This window comes from Octopus bimaculoides, chromosome 25 (genome assembly GCF_001194135.2).
Source record: "Octopus bimaculoides isolate UCB-OBI-ISO-001 chromosome 25, ASM119413v2, whole genome shotgun sequence".
Classification (NCBI taxonomy): Eukaryota; Metazoa; Mollusca; class Cephalopoda; order Octopoda; family Octopodidae; genus Octopus; species Octopus bimaculoides.
The window spans coordinates 24,829,382-24,830,697 of record NC_069005.1 but is presented as its reverse complement, the minus strand read 5'-3'; the positions used below and the strand labels follow the sequence as shown (position 1 = coordinate 24,830,697).

The window sequence follows — 1,316 nt, the reverse complement described above, 5'->3', positions numbered from 1 at the left end:
ACACACACACACACACACACACACACACACACACACACACACACACACACACACAACGTGTGTATATTTTGTATATTTTGCGGCACCCCTCAGTTGATCTTGCAGCACCCCTCGATTGATCTCGTGGCACCCCAAGGGGGCTGAAATACACTGGTTGGGAACCTGTGCTCTACTAATTACAATTAAATGTTTTATCATTTCTAATCAGTCATTAATTGTATTTTTTTTTTTAATTTCTTTCCAGATGAATGGCTGTCAGGAATCATGTAGTTTCTACAGAAGCAAACCACGGCAAGGTAAAAAAAAAATTCTTTTATTATTGTTATCAGAAAGCTTAAATAACTTCTCTCACAAATCAGAAAGATCCCGTATGTCTGAGAATGCTCAACTCTGGTTCTTGTAATGTTAAACTGCTCTTGAAAAGGAATATTGTCTTCTGCAGGTAGTGCCCCTTTAGCTCGTATGATGCATGTCCCTGGCCTTTGTATTATTCAAGTTCTTGGTTCTGTGTATGACACAGTGGAAAGAAATACAAGAAAATGGTTTATCAATGAACTGTGACACTTTATTCATCCATTAAACGAATTGTACAACAAACTAGTAGGATACATCATGAAGATAACTGTCTAATATTGTGTGCTTTTCAACTCGGTCAAAACTTGGTTATAAGTACTTGGCAAACAGGAACAATATGACGTGACATGGCTTCCTGGAAGTCTCTCTGAAAATTCTCACCTCACTGGCGAAAACAGGAAAAATTATTTTGCCACGCTGGTTGGTCTATAGTACAACGTGATTGGATGCAAAACTGTATCCCACATAGAACTAGACCAATCCAAGAAATAGACCATCACATGAGTGGCTTAAGTGACCAATCATTAGGAACATGCAGGATGAGCTGATTTCCGACTATTTAAGCCTCAACGATGCAACATTCATTGGTAACGGTCTTGCTACGCTCCTAAAGAAATCCCGGTATTTATTAAGTCAACTCTGTTAACCATTTAAACCTGCATTAGTCATATCAGGTGTTTTGTTAGACCAAAATTTTTTAAGTGCTCGTACAAGGAGTTCTGAAAAGTTCCTGGCTCTAAGGGTGTCGCGAAAGGCCTGGCTGGAGGCCCAACCTTCCAAGTTCTTTTACAGTATTTAGAAAAACTGAAGGACTGCTGCAATAAGTGTGTGGGTCTGAGAGGGGAATATTTTAAATAAAATCGTAATTAACTGATCCTCTTGTATTTTCTTTTACCCAAAGCCAGGAACTTTTCAGTGCCCCCTCATAATTCGTAGTTGGAAACTTGTTTCTTTTGCTCCCT

At 39.0% G+C, this 1,316-nt stretch overlaps 1 protein-coding gene across 1 annotated transcript in view; it reads left to right on the top strand.

Moving 5' to 3' along the window:
- LOC106881936 (uncharacterized) overlaps positions 1 to 1,316 on the top strand; it is an 8,935-nt gene that overhangs the window by 2,242 nt on the left and 5,377 nt on the right. The window contains exon 2 of the mRNA XM_014932463.2: positions 245 to 296. Coding sequence (XP_014787949.2) covers positions 245 to 296 — 52 coding nt within the window. The remainder of the gene's footprint in view (positions 1 to 244; positions 297 to 1,316) is intronic.